This window comes from Hippocampus zosterae, chromosome 4 (genome assembly GCF_025434085.1).
Source record: "Hippocampus zosterae strain Florida chromosome 4, ASM2543408v3, whole genome shotgun sequence".
In the NCBI taxonomy this organism is placed as follows: domain Eukaryota; kingdom Metazoa; phylum Chordata; class Actinopteri; order Syngnathiformes; family Syngnathidae; genus Hippocampus; species Hippocampus zosterae.
The window spans coordinates 27783335-27804352 of NC_067454.1; the positions used below are offsets into that span (position 1 = coordinate 27783335).

At 46.8% G+C, this 21018-nt stretch overlaps 1 protein-coding gene across 1 annotated transcript in view; it reads left to right on the forward strand.

Annotated features, from left to right (window-relative positions):
- arnt2 (aryl-hydrocarbon receptor nuclear translocator 2) overlaps positions 1 to 21018 on the forward strand; it is a 113974-nt gene that overhangs the window by 37760 nt on the left and 55196 nt on the right. The window contains exon 9 of the mRNA XM_052063916.1: positions 5854 to 5930. Within this exon, the coding sequence (XP_051919876.1) occupies positions 5854 to 5930 (77 nt within the window). The remainder of the gene's footprint in view (positions 1 to 5853; positions 5931 to 21018) is intronic.

Here is a 21018-nt window from a genome sequence, read left to right on the forward strand (position 1 = left end):
GAGTGACCCCTGTACCCCAAAAGACCTCAGTTTCCTGAGTAGGAAGAGTCGGCTCTGTCCTTTCTTAATCAGGGTGTCCGTGTTTGTAGACCAGTCCAGTTTGTCGTTCAGAAGAACACCAAGGTACCGTATTTTCACGACTATAAGGCGCTATTAAAAGTCTAAAATTTTCTCCAAAATGGACAGGACGCCTTATAATGCGATGCGTCTTTTATATGAGCCGAGTTCCAAAATCTGGCTGAGACCCGACACGCTGTTTATATAGAGAAAAGGCGGAAGTGAGGTCGGCCAATCAGTGAAGTGCGGGGAAGAGGTCGGCCAATCAGTGAAGCGCGTCCGCGCACTTATATGTAAATTTGGAGAGAGAGAAAATGTGTACGTGAGTGACGACACGCACGCATGCGGAGAAGCGGTCGGCCAATCAGTGAAGTGCGTCCGCGCACTTATATGTAAATTATGGAGAGAGAGAAATGTAAATATATGAAGAGAGGTGGACGTGAGGGAGGACAGGCACGCAGGGGGTGGGTCCGGCAATGAGTGAAGGGTGGGCGTGTAAGGCACGCCTCTAGCAGGTACCAGCACATGTATAAAATGTGAGTATGTGCATTATTGCAAAACAACTTCGGTTTTGCTTTTCAAGAACCCCCGAAAATGAGTTCCACAAAGAGACACACCTACGAAGCGCAATTCAAACTCCAAGCCATCGGTTATGCAGTGAAACATGGGAATCGAGCAGCCGCCAGAGAATTTAATATCAACGAATCCATGGTTCGCAAATGGAGGAAGCAGGAGAACGAGCTTCGCCAAGTCAAAAAGACCAAGCGCAGTTTCCGTGGAAATAAAGCGAGGTGGCCAGAGTTGGAAGACCAACTGGAGCGGTGGATTCTTGATCAAAGAGCAGCCGGCAGAAGCGTCTCCACGGTCACCATTCGACTAAGGGCGAAAACGTTAGCCGAAGAATTGAAAATTGAACATTTTCAAGGAGGTCCGTCTTGGTGCTTTCGCTTTATGAAACGGCGCCATCTATCTATGAGAGTGAAGACGACCGGGGCTCAGCAACTTCCAGCGGACTACAAAGAAAAGCTGGCCGTTTTCCGCACCTACTGCAGTAAAAAGATTGTCGACAAACGCATCCAGCCTAACCACATTACCAACATGGACGAGGTCCCGCTGACTTTCGACATCCCGGTGAACCACACTGTGGAGAAGAAGGGGACCAGCACGGTTGCGATACGCACAACGGGGCACGAGAAGTCAGCTTTCACTGTCGTTCTTGCTTGTCATGCTAACGGACAGAAACTGCCACCTATGGTGATTTTCAAGCGAAAGACGCTGCCGAAAGAAAAGTTTCCAGCCGGCGTCATCGTGAAAGCAAACCAAAAGGGCTGGATGGACGAGGAGAAAATGAGAGAGTGGCTAAGTGAGGTGTATGTTAAGAGACCGAATGGCTTTATCCATGCCTCGCCGTCACTCTTGATTTGCGATTCCATGCGTGCCCATCTCACACCAGCGGTGAAAGACAAAGTCAAGCAAATGAACTCAGAGCTTGCCGTCATTCCCGGAGGCTTGACGAAAGAACTCCAACCGCTGGACATCGGCATCAACCGGGCGTTCAAGGTGAAGTTGCGAGCGGCATGGGAAAAATGGATGATCGATGGCGAACACAGCTTCACGAAGAGTGGGAGGCAGCGCCGGGCTAGTTACGTCAAGATCTGTGAATGGATTGTAGCTGCTTGGAAGAATGTTGCTGCTAGTACAGTTGTTCGAGCTTTTGGCAAAGCCGGCATCATTTCCGTGGAGCCACATGACGACGAGAGTGACTCTGACAACGAGGGGGAACCCGGCGGTTTGGATGGATTACCGATACTTGCACAATTGTTTAATTCGGACACAGAAGATGACGACTTTGATGGCTTTCTGAGTGATGCTTGAGCAAAAAACGTGAGTACCTTGTAAATAAAATACACCCGAACTCAGTTCTGCTTTCGTTGCCTTTTTAAAAATGTGTTTTAGCTTCGAGCTTCAGTGTGTACTTCAAGCTAACGTGTTTGCGAACGTGTTAGCATGCATGAATGCCGTTTGTTTAAGCGTATGTTTTACCACTTTAAAACTGCGCCCATTCGTACGGTGCGTCCTGTATATGTGCAAAATACAGAAATGTCACCCATTAATGAGACTGCGGCCATTGGTACGGTGCGTCGAATAGTCGTGAAAATACGGTACTTGTAGGAGGTCACCCTTTCTATGTCCATACACTGGATGTTCATCGGTGCTGGTGAGGATTTTTTCCTGCAGAAATCCACAACCAACTCCTTAGTTTTCCTAGGGTTGATCTGGAGGAGATTCTGCTGGCACCAGTCCACAAAGTCCTTTGTCACTCCTCTGTACTCCCGATCGTCCCCTTCTGTAATGAGGCCAACAATCGCAGAGTCATCGGAGAACTTCTGAAGGTGGCAGTTTGGAGTGTCGTGTCTGAAGTCCGAGGTGTAGAGGATGAACAGGAATGGGGCCAGAACAGTCCCCTGCGGCGCTCCAGTGCTGCAGAGTAGTGCAGAATAGAGAGCAGTGACAGAGTAGGCGGGTGTTCGCTTCTGCGTCCCCGCCGTTGTGGAGCGCCTCCAGGTGAGGCAGCTGATGTGGTCCCCCGCTGAACCCCTGCAGAAAAAAAAACTCAAAATTTCTTAAGGTTAAAATAATCTCCATATTTTTATGAGCATGATAAATGCATTTGCACAACGAAATTACGCTGAAACACATAATAAGAGGCCACACAAAGAGAGATCTTGATGTGCATTTGCGTAATTACGAGGAGAAATACTGCAGCCCACTAGGCTTTAGATAGAATAATGCTATTCATATAAATGGGAAAAGATATACGAAATTATTTTTATAGTCAGACGCTTAAATTTGACCATCGTTGGCAGCTTTAGGCCCGATGCTGCGCGGGTCAAAACACAGGTAAAATGTGTTCTCTCGTGGTCGCTTGTTTTCAGTATGACGGGGAATCACCTTTTTTAATTACAGTCCGAGTGAGAGGCAAATCAAATGTCAGAGGGTCTTCGCCCATATTTCTTATTTCATCTGGGCTGATGGAATTCTCCGTTATCTTTGTGTGAATGTGCGGAACGAACCAAGTTTATCCTCGTAATTGGGAGGGAGCTGCTGACACAACATCGTGCGTGCCCTAATAGACAGGCTTCCATTTCATGAATCTATAACACCACGACGGCCCACCTTGAAAACCTTTAAAAGCTTTTGTTGTCTTTTTACACTGGCTCAGTTCTTCTTGCTGGAGCCTCCACCTTCGCACCATCGACTCATCTATGCCAAGGTTACTGGCAGCAGCTCGATTTCCTTCTTTAACTGCCAGAGTGATCGCTTTTAGTTTAAAAGCTGCATCATATGCTTTTCGTCTGATATTCTCCATGTTGATCAAGGTTAGAAGAAAGACTGAAATAAGGAAGTTTTGATTACCGGTAATCATACAATTTCATTGGACCCCTGTGTACTACTCATTCATTTTATTGGTCGACTGTTGCCGGGTAACAAATTTTTCCCCCGCTACGGCAAAAGAGCGGAAGTTGTGATTAGTCATACAATTTCATTGGACCTCAGTGAAAGACTCATTCATTTTATTGGTTCATGATTTTCCCGCGATGGAAAAAAAATTTAAAAGCCGCAACATATTACACGCCGCAGTGTTGAAAGTGTGGAAAAAAAGTAGCGGCTTAATCCGGAATTTACGGTATACTTTAACCAACGAAAATATAGATCATAACAGTAAATCCACCTCTACCCCCTCCCACTCAAGCCGAACATAAATTTCTCACAGGGTGCGTGGAACGTACCTGAGAGACACGCACAGGGTCCGCCCCAATGTGGTCAGTCTCGTGAGCATCCGCGACACCAGTCAGACAAGATGTCAAGCACATGGGGCTTTTTGTAATTTAGCAGGAGGACAGTGCAGAGGCCACATAAGATCTGGTGGTCGCGGGACCTGCACCACCGTAGCAGAGACTCGTGACGGCCAAAGCATGATGGCCAACGAAACAGTAGCCTGCTGCTGCCGATGTCCCGGAACGGGCGTCTGCCAATGCCAAGGAAAACAGCCATGGGGGCCTGGGCCTGGTCATTCTGTCGCCATTTTTGTACAGAATGTCCAGGAACTAGGAAAGGTGAACTAGAAAAAATAGACGGAATAAGGTGATTTGTGGCCAGGTTTGGAAGATTCTGACTTTGTAGAAGACATGGAATGAGGTGTAGAAACTGGTACGGGATTACGTGATTTGGGAATAGCTGTTGGGTTGCGAGATTTGGAAAACAGGGTGGAAATATGAGACACCTTCACTAGGACACCTTTGTTGATGTCTTGGATATATAGCCAAACGGGTGACTAAGTAAAATGTCAGAAGAGAAAAGACTTGGGTTTGGCCTCAAGAGGGATCCTGAAAAAAGGGTGACAAAAATTGATTTCATCCAGAAACCTCAGCAACAGTTTCATCAAAATCAGAGTCGTACAAGAAAAACGTACACAATGAAAATAATATGACAATGTGAGACACAAAGAGGTGGAAGAGACACAGAGGAAAGGACAAGAGAACTTTCACAAGGAAGTTTGGCAGCAATTGGATGAGGAAGTTGGCAGGTAGACCAGAAATGCCACAGCCAATTCATCCACTGAAATCAAGAAATACATGACAGAGAAGACTCTTGAGAGATTTCAGGATTCTTTACGATGTTGGAAAAATGAAAATCAAACATACAGTAACCGTTTCTAGGTACCTTGACAGATTTTATGCAAGCCAGCCTCAGCAGCCAGAGTATTCTAGAAAACTGTAGAAAAAAAACATGTTTTAATAAAAATGTATCCCAATAAATTTAAAAAGAACAAAAACTGCCTGCCTCAAAGAGTACTACAAATCATTTAATTCAGATTTTCACATAGACAGTCTCCCATTGTTTATTGAATTTATATTTTAAAATTAGATTACGATTTGAACGCACCTCAATTTTGTGATAGATCAGGAAACTGCCAGGAACAGAGTAAAAAGCGTCGTCCTTCAACAAAAGCCAAGCAGAAAACATTGGATTGTAATTTGCCAGATTACCAGTCATAGTCATGCTTTAACGTTTGAGTAGATTTGTGTGATGCTCTGTGTTACTTCGAGGGTTTTTTTTTTTGTACACAGTCAGAGGTTCTGAGCACTTAAGGCAACTGTTTGCAGGGCGGTCAGAAAAGTGTGTCATGCCGAGGTCATACCTGTTTGAACAATATTTTTCTATTTCATCTTCAGCTATTGTGTATTCCCCGTGGGATTGCGAATGAAATAAATTAATAGGTTGTTGTATTATACCTGAGAAGCAATATTCTCCCATACACTCTATTTTTAGCAGTGTTGGACTTCATCCTGAAAATGTGTTCAAACTCGCTCTATGATCGCATTAATATTTCCATATTTCCGGTTCAATTGGGGTGAAAACCGCAGCCCGCCTCTTCCTCATTGGCATTGTGACTCATCGAAATAGGAGATCCATTGACGCGATATTTTCATAGGTGTGCTGCACACACTTAATTCCATGTGAAGATACTCCGAGTTGATTAAACGGATTTAAATCTGCTGTTGTGCAACCGGAAACTTGCACAAAATATGCATGAAGTTGCCTGGCGGGCGCGGGTGCCGTATCTTGGAGGTGGCGAAATGAAAAATTTATACAGTGTGTGCTTTAATACTGGACATGTACTGTGTTAGACCCAGTGGTGGACTCACCTTTGCTTGCTGTTACTGCATTTTCAAAAATGAAATAAATCTTTGCAAAAATAGATGGAGTAGATTGGTCTGTTTCTCTCCTCAGGTATGACTGTACCAGATGAGGACACAGAGGCAGGACAGACGGGGAAATATTGCCTCGTGGCCATTGGAAGACTGCAGGTGTGTACACTCTTGGATTATTTGTTGAAAGAAACTCTGAACATGACAAAAGTGTCTCAGCTGTTGGATTGGAGAACTGTAGTAAATATGTTTCCTATCATACCCTTCTATAAACAATATATAAATAATTTGCATCATTTTGCTAATGCTGGAACCATCTTTCTACAAATGTGGAAGTGAGCTCTACATGTGTCAGACTTGACTACCTTTAAAAGACTTTAAAAGGCATATTTTGTTAGTTTTAGACAACAAGAACACTTTCATTATCCTGACTCATTTCCATTTTATCATACACTTTAAGTCGTCAACACATATTTCAAACATATCCAAATATCTTTGTGTTTAGCTCTTTAAACCTATTTCGAATTACATTATCTCAACTCAACTCAATTCAACTGTATTTATAGAGCACTTTCAGACAGCCATCGCTGCATACAAAGTGCTGTACATGAAGCAATGAACATATACAACAGTAAAGCAACAAATTGGACACTTTAAGTCGTCAACACATATTTCAAACATATCCAAATATCTTTGTGTTTAGCTCTTTAAACCTATTTCGAATTACATTGTCTCAACTCAACTCAATTCAACTGTATTTATAGAGCACTTTCAGACAGCCATCGATGCATACAAAGTGCTGTACATGAAGCAATGAACATATACAACAGTAAAGCAACAAATTGGTAACAAAGACGGTAGAAAGCCGGTAGAACCGAACAGCAAAACCAAGAACAAATCTGAGTCAAATGCCAAAGAATACAAGTGAGTTTTGAGGTGGGTTTTAAAGATGGGGAGTGAGGAGGCTTGCCGAATGTTCAGTGGGAGGTCATTCCAGAGAGAGGGACCAGCAACAGAAAAGGCTTGATCCCCTCTGAGCTTCAGTTTAATTCTTGGTACTTCTAATAATGTCTGGTCTACAGACCGGAGGCGCCGGGCAGGTGTATAGGGGTAGCTCAGAGAGATAAGGTGGCGTTTCATTTAGAGATTTGAACACAAATAATAGGATCTTGAAAATAACTCTAAAATGTATAGGGAGCCAGTGAAGGGATGCCAGAGTAGAAGTTATGTGCTCCCTCTTACGAGTACCAGTCAAGAGGCGAGGAGCGGCATTCTAGACCAGCTGGAGGCGCTTGATGGAGGATTGGCTCACTCCAAAGTAAAGGACATTGCAGTAATCAAGCCGGGATGTGACGAAGGCATGAATTACTGTCTCAAAGTGTTCATGAGAGAGGAGAGGTTTTAGTTTGGCCAGCTGTCTAAGGTGAAAGAAACTGGTTCTGTTCAAAAATAGACTCTCGGAAGAATTGGGTGCTAAAAGCGACTGCAACATTCCAAACAAATGACTTGCCTCGCTCCCGTTGAGTTCAGTATGGTCCTAATTTTAAATTTGAGACACTTTCACATCGAATTGTGTTGTTTTTCTTGTTGTCCCAACAAGCTGTTTTATAAGTTATTCAAAAATGAACTATAAAATTGACTCCCAAGTTTCTGAAGTCTTTATTGATTGTGCATGACTCTTCGTCTCCCCTAAGGGTAATAGCTCAATGACTACATTTACATGTAGTCAGCAACCTTTTTAAAACCCGGATATTATCAGTATTCAGGGTTTTAAAGACCATGCAAAATGCGCACAAACCCCCATTCGCTCACAATGGAACGCATCTCTTCCTCGTGTAAGGAAGGCGAGGGGAGTCGAGTGACGCATTCAAGTACGTTCAGTTTGGTCGAAAACGGATTTTCGGTCGTAATCTGAGGCATAAAAAACTCGAAATTTTTGGTCGAAAACCAATTTGGTCCAGAACAGAGACGTTCGAAAACTGAGGTTTGACTGTATTAGAACTAGCAGAGTGAGAGAGAGAGAGAGAGAGAGAGAGAGAGAGAGAGAGAGAGAGAGAGAGAGAGAGAGAGAGAGAGAGAGAGAGAGAGAGAGAGAGAGAGAGAGAGAGAGAGAGAGAGAGAGAGAGAGAGAGAGAGAGAGAGAGAGAGAGAGAGAGAGAGAGAGAGAGAGAGAGAGAGAGAGAGAGAGAGAGAGAGAGAGAGAGAGAAAAATTAAATACTAAGTATTCGGAACTCAACAACCTTTCTGAATTTAGTGTCGTCTTTTGAATTTGAATGTTGTAGTTCTCAATGAGCCATTGTCACTGGGCTCATATGAGACGTCCATATGTCCGTGGTAAAACATCAGTTTATGCGGAGCGACAACATTATAAATTTCTAGTCAACACGTGTATGCAAAGTAGCTTCGGTTTGGGGAGAAAAAAAAAACAATAGTGATGGGTGCGCCATGTTTACCTGTTACGCCATGCAGCTTTGAAGCACAAATAGGTGACACTTGGTGTCGCTATCGTTACACCAACACTAAACACACATCAAAATAACGTTATAAAAACCAAAGGTTTAAAGTGCACGACGGACATTTGAATATAATGCCAGATACATACTACAGTTGCACAGGAAGGAGTGGCAAGTGCCTCTCATGTATGACACTGCATGGGGCGAGATGGCTCGCCTCCGGTTATGATAAGACATCCTTTATTTGTCCCACACTGGGGAAATTTACAGCCTCAGTAAGATGAAAATGCATCTTAGCTAAAATATTGTACACTAATTTTATTGCTGGTTGGAAACAAAATCAGAGAGGTAGAATATAGCCCCAATAAATCAAAAAATTATTTAGACACTGAACATTATGCAGAATTTTTACAGTTGTGCCTGTCCCATACTAAGGTTCTTGACATAATTTAACCTTTTCATCCATCCTCAACCTCAGGACATGACAAGCTGTCCACTGTCAGAACCGCTGTCCCTCATTAGGGGTGTTCACACGGCACACATTTGCTCCGGCGCTGCACCGATGTATTTTGTTGCGATATATTTTGCACCGCAGCAAATTGTGTGGAGCGTTCACACGTACAAAGCCGCTGAGCGTGACAGCACCGGCACAGCGTCGGGGTAGCCCCACTTGCGTTCACACGGCAGTTTCTGCAGCGGAGCAAAATGACAGAAAACAAATGAGCCGTCGTGTTGCTCCTTTTTAAAACGTACTGTATATACAAAACTCAAGCGACGACTGGACAGGGACGTCCTTCTCCTTCTTGGTCTCCGTGCCTTCTGCTCGAGAGTGACCGCCCACGAAAACGTAAATCAATGATGACTTCAATGACACTCAGAAAAGCAAACACTAATGCGCCAAACAGAAAATCAAGAGAGGAAATTACAAAATAAATTATATGGGGGCCGGGGGTTGTGAACACAAAACAAAGGAACAAACCACACAAACAACTCTGAGACAGTCCAGTCTCCTACAAAAGGAAAGATGTTACCAGCCAAGTCTTGTGTCGTTATTAAAAAAACACATGATGGAAGTCCTACAGAGCGTGAAAGCAACGCATTCTCGCCAAACGTACTCTTCACAAGCATTTGGTCTGGAGCAAATTTAACCCAGTTGCGTTCACACGTGCAAATTTACATCGGTGCTGCTTCGCCTGAGGTGGATCAAATTTGGTCCGGTGTAAGCCTTTTTCCGGGGCTACGCCTGAGGTAATTTGCACGTGTGAACGCTCTACTGGGGCAGCCCCGGCGTAGCACTGGACCAAATCTTGCCGTGTGAACAAGTGTTGAAAAGAATGGAGATTCAGAATATATAAAATTAGGAATGTATTCGTTTATAAATATGAAAATATAAATATGGAAATGAGTTCCTGTAAGTTATCAGCTCTTATAGATGTAGTCATTGATATTATGAAGCCCATTGTCTGACACAATTGAATAACTGTAGGTAGATATATATCTAATATATATATAAATACTGTATTAGAGCTGTCTAACGATTAAAATATATAATCTAATTAAAAACGCAACTGTCATGATTAACTCAAATTAACTGAAAATTTATCGTGATTACTCACGCAAATTATATTGTTTTTGAATTTCCTTTTACATTTTTTTCCCATTTTAATGCTGTCATCAACATGGAATCATGAATCAGTGCCCTTCTGTTTTTGGACTGTTTGGACTGTGATTGATGTAACAAATCATAGCTTCATCCGGTCAATCAAAGCCCAAATTGTAACTTAGTCCATGGGCTAACACCGGTAGCTTAAACTTACCGGCTGTCACCGCACCGGCCTTTCTCCCTCATCATGGGGCGGCACAACTTCGCCGCCTTCGGGTTATTTCTGATACTCCTGACGTTCTGCCATCATACAGTGACAGGACTATTCCATTATTCTGTCACGGATCTTCTCCGGATCCGGAGGATTGCACCGGAGCCTCCGCCGCCGAAACTGCACCATCATCCTGACATCGCTCGCCTGCCTCGACGTCGCTACATTCACCGCGGGTCGTGTAGACATGTTGACTACAAAAATCCTGGCTCAATCAACTCGACCTGGTCTTCTCGACGTCCTCCCAGAAACCGCGGCCGCAACACCACCTACTATGCAGTAGCCCGCCTGGCTAGGTCGGCTAACGGCACTGCCGCCGTCAAACACGACACCTTCGCTGTCAACTTTGGACTGCTGAACATCCGCTCACTTACGAACAAGGGACACCTCATTCAAGATGTACTCGCGAACGCAGACTTTAACAAAACCTCGTTTTAACAAAAACCTGGCAACAAACAAATGAGTTCGCTGCTCTGTGGCAACGGCCGTGGAGGAGGCCTCGCGGTAATCCACCGCGAGAAGTCTTACCAGTCTCCGTTCCTGCATCAAGCTCTTTTGAATGCGTGGTGTTTAAACTCCCTGGACCCACGGCAACCATCATTGCCACAGTTTATCGCCCCCTGAAGCCACATAGCGATTTCATCAATTAATTTAATCACACACTTATCCACTCTCTCGCCAAATTTAATTTTGCTGGGAGATTTCAATATTCACATGGACAACCCCGACATGCCACTCACAAGAGACTTCACATCCTACCTGGAGAGTCTCGCGATACACTGTCTCACTGACCTCCCCACCCACATCAAAGGCCACACATTGGACTTGGTTTGCTGCTCTGGCCTCTCCCCCTCCAAGCCCACTGCTGATGTTTTTCCTGAAACCGATCATTTTCTCCTCACTTTTAACACCGTACTCCGTCTCTCTACAATCAGAACCTCCCGCCTCATTTCTTTTCGTAATATCAAAAATATCAACATTGACACATTCTGCTCCATTATCGACCGTGCCCCGCCGCCAGACGCCCTTTCAAACCCGGATACCCTCACCGCTCACTACAATGCCTGCCTCACAATTACTCTAAATTCTCTCGCCCCCCTGAAGACCAGGACTGCTTCATTCTCTACATCTGCCCCCTGGTTTACACCCGCTCTTCGATCATTGAAATAAAAAAAACGCCAACTTGAGCGAATCTATAAGAAAACCGGTCTCACCATCCATCAGGACATGTACACTACCCATATCACTAAATACAAGGACCAAATTGCACAAACCAAATCCAGCTACTACTCTGGCCTCATCCTCTCCAAAGAAGGAAATTGAAGATCTTTCTTCTCCGTCATGAACAAAATCCTCGGGCCACCAAACTCTCTCCCCCTCCACCTGTACTCCACAGCAACCTGCAACTCCATAATGGAACACTTCAACCACAAAATCCTCAAGATCCATCACCAACTCCATCAAAACCTGCCTGCTCCCCCCCCCCCCATCTGAACCTTCTTCTCCTTGTCATTTCTTCTCCAGTTTTGTTCCACCAACGACTGCTGAATTATCCGACCTCATACTCAAATCCAAGCCCACCACTTGCCAGCTTGATCCCCTCCCTTCATCCCTTGTTAAATCCTGCCTTCCTTCTGTGCTTCCTCACATATCTGCTATTATCCACTCCTCACTCTCTTCTGGTATTGTCCCATCACTCCTCAAACTCCGACTCTTCCTACTCAGGAAACTGAGGTCTTTTGGGGTTCAGGGGTCACTCCTTAAGACGTTCTATAACTCGGTGGTGGCCTCGGCCATCCATTATGGCATTGTCTGCTGGTCAGGCAGCATCTCAGCCCGGGGCAGAAAGAGACTGGAGCGACTGGTCAGGAAGGTCAGTTCTGTCCTGGGTTGCTCCCTTGACACTATGGAGGAGGTGGGCAACAGAAGGATGCTAACTAAGCTAAAAGCTATGATGGCCAGTCCCTCCCACCCCTTCCAGCCCGCCCTGACAGCACTTGGTAGCTCCTTCAGCCAGAGACTGTTACACCCGCGCTGCAAGAAGGAGAGATACCGACGCTCGTTCCTACCGACTGCTGTCAGGCTGATGAATAAAAAATAACAATCATAATAATAATAATAATTAAATGATGTGAAGGAAAATTGTAAATAGTACTGCGATTTATCCATTTTGTGTTCATATTGCATTTAATTGAAAGATGTTTGTTGTTTTTTTTCTCTTTCTTCTTTCTTCTTTCTACATACATTCTTGCTGCTGGAGGCTGTAAATTTCCCCAGTGTGGGACGAATAAAGGATATCTTGAAAACCGCTGCAATCACCCCCACACTGAAAAAACATGGCTCTGACCCCAACAACTTTGATAACCTCCGCCCCATCTCCAACCTTCCATTTATCTCGAAAATCCTTGAAAAAAACTGTTGCTGCTCAACTCCACTCCCACCTGTCCCTTCACTCTCTCTATGAACCCTTTCAGTCCGGTTTCCGCCCCCGCCAGAGCACAGAGACTGCCCTAATCCGTATTGTAAATGATCTCCTCATAGCATCTGATCCTGATCCTGGACAATCGGCCCCCGTCAGGGACTTGCCCCCCCTCCCAGGTGCCAGACCCGGCACGAATCCCGTTGGTGTCTCGCAAGGTTCCCCACCAACATTTCCTTCCCACACCTCCCGCAAGCGACCCTTCTCCCTCCGCGCCCACCCTCCCCATTCGCCCTTCGCCCCCCCCACCCCCCTGCTCCCCCTCCACGCGCCACGCCCGCTCCCTCCCTTCTCCCTCCTTCCCTCTCCACCTCATACTCTACAGACTCTTTCACACCCTCTCACGTGTCTGGCATAGTTTGCTTTCGTCACCCACCTTTCACACCCTCCACACTGTCTCCTTTCTCCCTTCTCATACGCTCCTCCCGTGCAACTCCTTTGGTGACTCATTTTATTACCTTTCGACCCAAACCTCCTTCCACACTTCTCGCATTCAAACTCCACCTGTTCCTCGTTCCTGCGGTGTATGCGTTTCTCGTGCATGATTAGACCAGCTCTACTCCTGCACACTTTTCCGCACCTGTCATACCGACATACCAACCCATCATTCACTCTCCTCACATTCCTTTCCAGTCTTTCCTCGTTCCTTCCCGCCTCATATCTGTGACCTTTCTGATTTTCCCATTTATACAGGTGATCCATTCGCTCGCTCACTCTGCGCTTCCATCCTTCCCTGTCACTCGTCCCCATAGCTTTCCTGCCCTCTTGATCCTGTTTCTCACATCTGCCTGAGTCCCAATCCAGCTTCCCAACACTCTAATCTCCTCCCCCTCTAGCGTTCCAAACTCCAGCACCTCCTCCTTCTCCTCATTGTTCCTCTCTTCCCACTGGGCCATTACACTTTTCACTCTCCTTACTCTCTCGTGTATCTCTCCTTTCGTTCCCACTATAGTAGTGTCGTCCGCAAACAAGGCGCTCGATACCCTCACTTCCTTTGTTTCCGAGCTCCCACTCTCCCAGCCATGTTCACCTGCGAATGACCCTCCTGGTATCCACCTCCACACCACCATTTTTTCCTCCCTGTTATCTTGATTCCTCGCCGCTAGTGCCTGCCTCATCACCGCCTGATGGTAGATGTTAAAGAGGATCGGTAATGTCGAGCATCCTTCTCGCAGCCCTCTCGCTGGCATCCATCCTCCACTCACTCCCTCCCTTCCCCTCACCTTATACTCTGTCGTCTCATGCAGGTCCATAATGGTGTCCAGACATCTGCCTTTCAACCCATACCTTTCAAGCAACATCCACAGCGCTGGTTTGCTCACCCTCGGATACGCCTTTTTCAAATCTAACAGTCTTGCACATGGCCAGTCGTTGTCATTCATGTCCCTTACCCCTTCCTGAGTCACTCTCTTCTTACAATCTTCTACATCCTCCTGTATGCGTACCATCATTTGCGTTCCATCTGCTGTGGACCTCCCTTTCCTAAAGCCCGCTTGGTTTTCGTCAAGGAGCCCCAGGTGTTCGGCCCACCAACTCAGTCGCTTCGCTAACATTCTCCCTAACACTCTGCTGCCCATACTCAGCAGGCACACTCCTCAGTAGTTGTTTCTGTCATTCCTGTCCCCCTTCTTATGTATCGGTACCATCAGTCCCACTTTTACACTTCCCTCCCACTGGTCCGCCCTCCGCTCAAACATCTGCCTCACTATCTTATTCACTCTTTCTCTCACTTCCTCACACGCGCTCCGTATATATCCTATTCTCACCCCATCTTCTCCCGGTGCTGACCAAGGATTGGATATTTCTCTTCTCTCCCTTCCACATACCTCCATTGCTGTTTCCACCATTATATTCGCCAGCTCTGTCCACCCACTCTCCTTTCCCCGTCCTTCCTTGTTCAACTCCTCCAGTTTCTCTCTTGTCCTCTCCTCATATTCTCTTTTCTTCTCCTCCACTTTCAACACCTCCCACTTCGCTTGCACCATTCTCCTTTGGGTCCTCTCTTCTGTCCTCCATCTCTTCCACTCCCCATTCACCTTCATACACACCGGTCTATGGTCTGACAATTCATACTCACACATAGTCCACATCCTTTTCACCATGCGGTGTCTCTCATTTCACCAGAAATCCATCCAACTCATACCATTTCCCGCTCGCCATGTGTCGCCACGTCCCCCTCCTTCTAAACCTCCTATAGCTGTTAACATATGCCAGATCGTGCTCCTGACACCATTCTATTAAATCCCTTCCGGCTTCATTCATCCTCCCCAACCCATGCCCCCCACACACTCCTCCTATCTTCACATTCGTTCCCACACTTGCATTGAAGTCTCCTCCAATTATCAGTCTTTCCCTCCCTCCCATCGCCACCTGACTCCCCATATCTCGTCGGCATCTCTCCATCTCTCGTTCGTCCGTTCCCCAGCTCGGTTGGTAGACCGATAGCAACCTGAGCCCTCCCAGCACCACCGCCACCACTCTCTCTCCCAGCCACTTCTGCTGTCCTTCCTCTATCCACATCCTCAATGCCGTTCCCCTCAGCATCACTCCGGCTTTCCTCCCCTGAACAAGCACTTACCTGTTCATCCTCCTCACCCAACCACACCACCTTCACCACACCACACAGGCTTCTTCTGCCTTTAGTTCCGTCATCAGCACCACTTCCCAGTTTTCTTTGTTGACTCTTTCTGCTACTCTCCTCAACCGCTTTCTAAATGTTTCTCTCACACTCAATCTCCTCACATTCCATGTGACTATCACTCGTTCACCGTTCTTGTCCCGAGCTTCAGTTTTGTTTCCCCCTTCCCGTCCCGCCCTTCCTCTCCTCCTCTCTCCCCTTCTTTCATTCCTCTCTCTTCTTTTATTGTTTCTGTCCTTGCTCCCCTCTTGCTTTCAGGGCCTGGATGGGGGTGAATCCCAACCAGTCTGTCTTTCACCCACCCTCCCACATGTCTTTGGTCCATCCTGCCTTGCTTGCGCTTCCTTCTTACCATCCCCAACTTGCCCCCTGGGGAACCTTTTTCCCACCTCGTCGCGCCACGTGCGGGTCCTAAAATGGCCCTCGCCTGACTTTTATTTAAGGAGGGTTGTGGGGCGGCTACTCACACTTCCCTCCGTTCCGACGGGGCGAGCATCGGGTGTCTCTCCTTCCGGTGAGGTCCCTCTTCCTTCCCCGTCAGCTGGTAGGTATTCAGCCGCAGCAGAGGCTCGAGTCCCCCGGCGTTCCCCCTCGCGCCACGTGGAGGCATCCCACCATGCGAGCCCTCATAGCATCTGACTCCGGTTTAGTCTCCATCCTCTTCCTCTTAGACTTGAGCGCTGCCTTTGACACAATCTCTCACCCTATCCTCCTCAATATACTCTCCTCCATTGGTCTCTCCCACACTCCCCTCAGTTGGTTCCACTCCTACCTCACTGGCCGCACTCAGTTTGTCCAGCTCAACTCATTCACCTCAAAGCCCTCCCCAGTCACCACAGGTGTACCACAGGGATCTGTCCTAGGTCCCCTTCTCTTCATCATCTACCTCCTGCCTCTTGGCCATATCCTCCGTAAATTTAACATCCACTTTCACTGCTATGCTGATGACACCCAGCTCTACCTCCCCTGCAAGCCAAATTCCGTACTCCCACCCCCCTCCCTCACCTCTTGCTTTTCTGAACTCAAAACATGGTTCACAACAAACTTTCTTAAATTAAATGCTCATAAAACTGAAGTCCTCCTTCTTGGCACCAAATCCACTTTATCCAAAGTAAACAGTTTTTCACAGTCTTGTCACATCCCGCCTTGATTACTGCAACGCGCTCCTCTTCGGCCTACCTCAAAAGTCCCTTCATAAAATCCAGCTGGTTCAAAACGCCTCTGCTCGTATCATCACAAAAACATCTTCCCACCAGCACATCACCCCCGTTCTCCAACAGCTCCACTGGCTCCCTGTTCAACATCGAATCAATTACAAACTGATTCTATATACATATATGGCCATCCACAACGTGGCCCCTCCTTACCTATCCGACCTTCTCCAGGTGCATATCCCCTCTCGCTCCCTCAGATCCTCGTCCTCCCTCCACCTGTCAGTGCCACCTGCCCGACTGAGCACCATGGGAGCCAGAGCCTTCAGTCACGCTGCTCCAAAGCTCTGGAACAACCTACCTCCGGACCTTCAAAACTTAACACCTCTTTCCACTTTCAAGTCCCGTCTAAAAACACACCTGTTCAGGATTGCCTACAACACATAGCTCTTCCATTTCCTATGTTTTTATGATTTTATGTCCTGTTTTTATATAATGTCTCGTTTACAAATTTTTACATTATATTTTCTTGTTGTCTGTACAGTGTCCTTGGGTGGCATGAAAGGCGCTTTAAAATAAAATGCTTTATTATTATTATAATCTCTCACACAATATTACTGTCCATCAACAACAGTGAAAAATATATCGGTTGCCAGCCAATCGCAGGGCACAAAGAAACGAACAACCATTCACACTCACACTCACACCTAGGGACAATATAGAGTGCTCAATCAGCCTGCCACGCATGTTTTTGGAATGTGGGAGGAAACCGGAGCACCCGGAGAAAACCCACGCAGGCCCGGGGAGAACATGCAAACTCCACACAGGGAGGCCGGAGCTGGAATCGAACCCGGTACCTCTGCACTGTGAAGCCGACGTGCTAACCACTGGACTACCGGGCCGCCCTATATATATATATATAATATAAAAATATATAAAAATCGTACAAAATATCAAAGGAAATTCAGAAATGATAAACAATGCATGGAGTAATCACAGTTAATTTTTAGTGAATTTGAGTTAATTATGACAGTTGCATTTTTAATTAGATTAAATATTTTAATCATTTGACAGCGCTAATATTATCACGTTGCAAGGTGGTGGTGGACCCCAAAAAGTTGGCAGGAGGGAGGAGCAGGGTGTATTTGAAGAAGTGTATTGATAAAACACAGAAAACTAAATCCAGAACAAAGTCCAAAGTAACAAACAAAAACCATGGCAGAAACTAAAATCTCTCAATAACAAAAACAGGACTGAAGCTAAAACATAACCATGGACTAAACATGACTGAAACAAACATGACAGTAGCAAGAAGCAACAGCAACAAACAAAACATGACAGTAGCAAAAGTAACAATGACCCGACACTGAATGTTTGAGCTTGGAGTCCTTTTAAGGCCTTGATTACTTATGACCAACAGGTGTGCAGCTACCACTTGTTGGTCCCTAAACCGAATCATATAAAAAAAAAAAATCCTCATCTCACCCCTCGGGTGGTGTCCGTCCCTCATTCAGCTCGGGTCCTCTACCAGAGGCCAGGAAGCTTGAGGGTTCTGCGCAGTATCCTTGCTGTTCCCAGCACTGCACATTTCTGGACTGAGATGTCCGACGTTGTTCCCGGGATCTGTTGCAACCACTCATCTAGTTTGGGGGTCACTGCCCCGAGTGCTCCGACCACCACAGGCACGACTGTCACCTTTACCTTCCAGGCTCTCTCCAGCTCCTCTCTGAGCCCTTGGTATTTCTCGAGTTTCTCATGTTCCTTCTTCCTGATGTTTCCATCACTTGGGACCGCTACATCCACTACAACGGCTTTCCTCTGCCCTTTATCTATGATCACGATATCTGGTTGGTTCGCCATTACCATCTTGTCAGTCTGGATCTGGAAGTCCCACAGGATCTTCACTCTGTCATTCTCCACCACCTTCGGAGGTGTTTCCCATTTTGACCTTGGGGTTTCCAGTCCATACTCCGCACAGATGTTTCGGTAGACTATGCCAGCCACCTGGTTATGGCGTTCCATGTAGGCTTTCCCTGCCAGCATCTTACACCCTGCAGTTATGTGTTGGATTGTCTCAGGTGCCTCTTTGCACAACCTACACCTTGGGTCTTGTCTGGTGTGGTGTATCTGGGCCTCGATGGCTCTGGTGCTCAAGGCCTGCTCCTGAGCAGCCAGGATGAGTGCCTCTGTGCTGTCCTTCAGGCCAGCCCTCTCTAGCCACTGATAGGACTTCTTTAGATCAGCCACTTCAGTTATGGTCCGGTGGTACATCCCGTGTAGGGGCTTGTCCTCCCATGATGGTCCCTCTTCCAGCGCCTCATCTTCTGTTCCCCATTGTCTGAGACATTCTCTGAGTACGTCATCCGTTTGAGCCTTCTCCTTGATGTATTCATGGAGCTTGGATGTTTCATCCTGGACAGTGGCTCTCACACTCACTAGTCCCCGGCCTCCTTCCTTTCGGCTTGCGTACAGTCTCAGGGTGCTGGATTTGGGATGGAACCCTCCATGCATGGTTAGGAGCTTTCGGGTCTTAACGTCCGTGGTCTGAATCTCTTCCTTTGGCCACCTTATTATTCCTGCAGGGTATCTGATCACTGGCAGTGCATAGCTGTTTATTGCCCGGGTCTTATTCTTGCCATTGAGCTGGCTTCTTAGGACTTGCCTCACTCGCTGGAGGTATTTGGCCGTAGCCGCTTTCCTTGTTGCCAGTTCGAGGTTGCCATTGGCTTGTGGTATACCAAGGTACTTGTAGCTGTCCTCAATGTCTGTTATTGTTCCTTCAGGGAGTTAGACCCCTTCAGTGCGGACTACCCTTCCTCTCTTAGTCACCATCCGACTACATTTCTCAAGCCCGAATGACATCCCGATGTCGCTGCTGTAGATCCTGGTTGTGTGGATCAGGGAATCTATGTCCCTTTCGCTCTTAGCATACAGCTTTATGTCATCCATGTAGAGGAGGTGACTGATTGTAGCTCCATTTCTGAGGCTACATATATATATAGAAGGTCTGCGTCAGGTGCTGGGGAACCAGAGCACCTTGATGAAAAATGGGCTACTGGAACAAAGCGGAGATGGGCGAGATGCGATAACATGGCTCTGTTGGAATGCTACTACTCAAGCAACCCTAGTCAGAGGGGTTACATGCAGAGAATGTGGGCTAAATGGTTACTTCGAAACCCACAGTCACGGTTGACCACGAAACAACTAGTAGCTCAGTGTTCCAACATCCACAAACGGCAACTGCTGTCACAACTTGAGATTGATGAGGTACAACGCAGGTTCCATGGTGAAGGGCCCCAGGCTGCCAGATCAGAGGAAGAGGTCATACAAGAGATTGGGAGGCAAGCCCCAAAGAATGCAGATGATGAGTTTGGGTGGCCAGCCCCAATGAATGAAATGCTGAGCGAGGCAGCAACTTACCTGAAAGCTAAGATCATGGCGAGAATGAAAGCTGGGCAACCTAGAAACCGATTACAACGGCTATGTGAAGTACCATCTGAAAGTCTCATAGAAAGTGTGAATGCAGCACTGAGGGCGATCCCTACCGTAACGATCACAGAAACCAATGAGCTGATATACGCTTCAGCATCAGTGATCCTGGAGACTCTGGGCTATAAGAGCAACCATGGAAGCCATGAGATACGTTACCCACCATGGAAAAGACGGTTGGAGGCTAAGATCAAGGCGGCCCGGAAAGATGTGAGTCAATTGACGGAGGCCCAGAGAGGTGTGATGAAAAGGCCGATACCCGAGAGGTACATCCAGATGACCATACCTGAAGCACTCGAAACTGCCAAACAAAGGCTCCAAGCCTTGTCCAGTCGCCTAAAGCGGTACACGAAAGAGAATGAGGCCAGACGAATAAACAGGCTGTTCGCAACACAACCTGCGAAAGTGTACGCTCAGTGGCAGGTTCCTAACAACAGAGCTGACCCACCAAGACTGGAAACTGAAAGGTACTGGAAAGGCATATGGGAGAAGGAGGTTGCACATAACAGCAGTGCACAATGGCTGGTGACCCTGAGAGAGGAGCACAGACACCTCCCTGAACAGAACCCAGTTACCATAACAGTGGCAGACATACAGGAAAGAGTCTCAGATATGAAGAACTGGACAGCACCAGGCCCGGACATGGTCCACACCTACTGGCTAAAGAAACTCACAGCACTCCATGAGCGCCTAGCAGTACAAATGAACCAGCTGTTGAGGGATGGGACTCACCCAGAATGGCTAACCAAAGGGCGAACGATCCTGATCATGAAGGATCCCTCGAAGGGTGCAGTCCCATCCAACTATCGGCCAATAACCTGTCTCTCCACAACATGGAAGCTCATGTCAGGCATCATTGCGGCTAAGATAAGTGGACACATGGATCAATACATGAACGAAGCGCAGAAGGGCATTGGTAGAGATACCAGAGGAGCCAAACATCAGCTCCTGGTTGACAGAACAGTCGCACAAGACTGCAGGTCCCGACGTACCAACCTGTGCACAGCTTGGATTGATTACAAGAAAGCCTATGACTCGATGCCACATACATGGATCACTGAATGCTTGGAGTTGTATAAGGTGAACAGGACCCTTAGAGCCTTCGTTGCGAACTCGATGAGGATGTGGAAAACCACACTTGAAGCCAATGGCAGGCCACTTA